Genomic DNA, 4,046 nt, shown 5'->3' with positions numbered 1-4,046 from the left:
AGAACCTGAGCCCGAGTTCTCAGACACTTGAGCACTTGGGAGCCAAAGACTTTATAACACGAGCTTGAGTGCCAAAGACTTTAAGAACATGAGCCTCAGCACTCGGGCAGCCAACTGTCAAGGATCGAGTACCCAACGCTCATTAGCCCAAGTATCCAATCATTCAAACATCTATATACACTCCAACCTCCTTTTCAGCCTGACTAACACTCAATCTTATAATATAGGTGGGCTCAACCAGCCCCCTAGTTACTCGGACCAAGTTGATGATTCCCATTAGAATAATCATAATTAATAAATTTGCATTAATCAATTATATATAAAGAGAATAATAAATAATAAATTAGAAAACGACAGGCACCTGTCAGAAATATCTTCAACGTGATTCAATATGTGCATCAATTGGACACGGTGATCAAGTAAGTCATCGCCGTGCTTGACAAGCAAATTGGTGACTGGTTAGCATTAACGTGCAAGTTGTTCGTGTTTTAGCAGCCACCAAGCTGCGTGCCAAATAATGAGGATGGCAATACAATTCAGAATTGTCAGACTAAAATGCTACGATAATAACAACTTAATTTCTTTATTATTATTATTCTCGGCAATTTATTGCCCCAGCTATCAGTAATTTCGTAGTCAATTTATAGTGAAATACAAATGTAAATTTAGAGTGAATGAAGTGAATTTAATTATATCTCTATCACGACTTTTTGAAGAAAAAAAATCTTAATAGTTGAAAATAGCTTAGAATTAGAAAAATTTTAACATCAGAATACGATATCACTTTGTCATTTTTAAAAAATGTCAAAAAGGTTGAAAATTTTTAAAAAATGAATTTTTAAAAATTGATTAACCGAATTTTTATTAAATAATAAAAAATAAGATTTTTATTAAATTGGTTAAATTTTCCTTCGGGAAAATATCCTAAAAGAAATTATAACTCGACTAAGCTCGAGCTCCTATCGACGCGAGCATGAGTTAATCGGAACCCTATCAGAAATCATAGTAACAGCATGAAGTCGCGTACAGGTTGAACCCGGCATTCCAAACGAAGGACCTACATCGTCGGCTCCACTTGGTGGGGTGGCATGGAGAATGTTTCTTCCCTCGTTCATTATTGATTTATCCAAGATTAATAGTCATTCATGATGATCCAGTGGTTGGGTGAAGCCCGCTCGATAGGAGGTCAAAGTGGTCAACCCGAACTATCTCCCCGATCAGCAGGAAGAGTAGTCAGTGTAACACTTCGACAGCTCGGTCAGAAACCGAGCTTTCGACGCTCATGAAACTCAAGCAGGAAGAGACGAAGGTCGAGCGACCGCCCCGCTCAGCCGAGCAGTGGACGCAGCCTTGACCCAGCAGGTGAAGGAGCCTTAGCCTGACCAGGCAGAGCCGGATAGCTAATCACTGGCCGAGCGAATGTTCGGGCCAACTGTCATATCACCTTGACGGCAGACTGGCCGAACGGCTCTCTCGCTCGGCCCAATAACAGACAAAGGGAGCAGTTGACAATATTTTCCTAGAGACCAGTGTCATCAACAGGCGGCACGGCTGCCGACGTTGTCAGACAGAGAATCGTACGATAGAAGCTTCCACTGTCACGTCAGGAATATGCTCGGGCAATTAAGGTATGACGACAGATACGTTTTTTTGACATACCTTTCCAGGTATGTTTTGGGAAGCGCACACATCTTGAAAAACGTGCATGCACCTCCTGGTAGCTCTATATAAGAAGCTCAAAGCTTCATCGGAGGTATGATTTCACTACTGTAGCTACTGTTACGTTGTTGCTCCTCTTTCTACTTCATTCTTCATTTGTTTGTCGTTGGTGACTGACTTGAGCATCGGAGATCATCGTCAAGGAACCCCTCCCTGGCTCGGCACTAACGACTCTATGATTACAGACTTAACTCATTAGAGGTCCACACCATCTCCCGACGACATCCAATCAATATGAACGTCATCTTCCCAACATACGTCTATTCACACTCGGATCAGATAGGATCAGATTACATATCTCCACTGTATTGATACGGAGACAGACTAACTAGAGGCAAATAGCTATTTTGTCACCATGCCACCGCGAGACGGAGCATGTCCAGTCGTTTAACTCTTCCGGCTGACAAGTTGCCGGCTAAGCGTATCCTCGTCCTCTTTCCTTCTTTAATCCTTCAATGGAATTTTCTTCCTATTTTCCTTTGTTCTGGTCAAACCTGAAGAACCGATCCACTCTCATTACTCTTCCATCTCGATCGCCAACTGCTAACCAGTAACCACTCCGCTATTAAAGATAAACAGATCGCAAAATCTTTTTCTTACAATTCTTTGCAAGGTTACCAGATCTCTCTGCTTTTGATTATTTCCCTCTTCCGCCATGAGCGCTAGCCGGGAGCAGATCGCGCCCTTAGCTTTGAGCTCCACGCAGTCGCCCGCCGGCGAGGAGGGAGAGGTAGCGGCGGCCTCGAAGCCCAGCCGCCTCCGCCGCCGCCGCCGCTGTCTCATCTGCGGGGGCTGCTGCGGGGTGTTCCTCGTCGTATTAGCCGTCGTCATCGTCGTCCTGGCTCTCACCGTCTTCAGGGTAAAGGATCCGGAGATAACGGTCAACGGCGTGACGGTGCAGCGGGTGGCCGTTGGCGGCTTATCTTTCGCCGCGCTGCAGCCGTCCTTCTCCCTCAACCTGACGCTGCTGGTCGACCTGTCCGTCAAGAACCCCAACGCCGCCAGCGTCAGGTTCGGCCCCAGCACGACCGCGGTCTACTTCCACGGGCGCGACCTGGGCGTGGCCCGCGGGCCGCCGGGGAACTCGCGGGCGCACCGCACCTTCCGCATGAACGTGACGGTGGACATAATGGCGGAGCGGGTTGTGGGCGACGCGCAGCTGTTGCAGGAGGTGCTGGGCGGGGTGATCCCCGTGACGACGTCGACGAGGTTGGGTGGGAGGGTGAAGTTGCTGGGGGTGATCCGGCGGCATGTGGAGGTGACCATGAACTGCAGCCTCACCATCGAGCTGGACAACCAGTCCCTCCGGCAGCAGGACTGCGATCGTGAAGTTCGCCTGTAGAAATCAAGCTCAGTCATGGTAGTTAGGCATATGAACAGAACAGAGCAGATCAGAACAGAGCAAGAGAAGAAGAATCATCTGTTTGCAGAGAAGATGGCTTTAGATTTGTTCTTTTCTTTGTATTTCTTCCTTTTTCCTAAAAAAAAAAATAGTACGCGATCATACAATAATATGTTGTTGCCTTTTTTTTTCATTAGTGTTGATGTATCAGGGTTTTTGTTTAGTGTAATTATGCTTAGCTTGATATTTGATATTTGAGTAATATGACTTGAGTTAGGTTGATATGTTGGATACGTTGAGATTTTTCTTCTTAATAGGAATTCAGATATTCAGTACATAAGTTCATATGATCCAAGTAATACTGAAAATGATTATCCGATTCTACTATGAGAATAAATTAAAAAGTGTGGATTGATTGTGATGAACGACTCAATGTCATAAATGTTTTAAACTACTAGATGTAATGTACATGTTTTGGGATGAGATTTGTATTAAGAGTTAGTACCGTCTCTTAGCATCACATAGGGCAGGATACGTTCTGATTGATTGGACAACTTTAACAAGTATTGATAATAAATGTTGACAAGTGAAAAATTATATATATTTTTTGCTTTAGATTTTTTCTTTTTTCATGAAAAGCTAGTGCATAATCATGCAATAATACGTTGTTACTTTGTTGTTGATTTTTTTTTCATAGTGCTGTTTGGCAAAGATATTTGAGTAATATGACTTGAGTGTTTAGTATTTATGTCGGCAAAAGTTATATATATATATATATATATATATATATATAAAAATATAGATTAACTCATAAAATATTTTTAATGTTATTATATAATATTATTAATATCCGTGTTAATTTTGATGTGATCAACTAAGTCAAGTTAGATTTTGCGTTATTTGATATCTTATGTCTGAGCGTGCAGGGACTTAGAAACGCAAGAAGTCGAGCGAAAGATAAGGCGGACGAGAAAAATGACATGAG

General features: G+C 43.1%; 1 protein-coding gene across 1 annotated transcript; it reads left to right on the top strand.

The window, feature by feature from the left end:
- The first annotated feature begins 2,065 nt into the window (after window positions 1–2,065).
- LOC122025760 lies at window positions 2,066–3,343 on the top strand. Its single transcript, XM_042584633.1, has one exon. It carries the CDS (start codon window positions 2,375–2,377, stop codon window positions 3,059–3,061), a length of 687 nt encoding a protein of 228 aa, XP_042440567.1. The 5' UTR covers window positions 2,066–2,374; the 3' UTR covers window positions 3,062–3,343.
- Window positions 3,344–4,046: the final 703 nt, after the last annotated feature.

This window comes from Zingiber officinale, chromosome 9B (assembly GCF_018446385.1).
Source record: "Zingiber officinale cultivar Zhangliang chromosome 9B, Zo_v1.1, whole genome shotgun sequence".
Classification (NCBI taxonomy): domain Eukaryota; kingdom Viridiplantae; phylum Streptophyta; class Magnoliopsida; order Zingiberales; family Zingiberaceae; genus Zingiber; species Zingiber officinale.
This window is presented reverse-complemented; position numbering and strand designations above follow the sequence as displayed.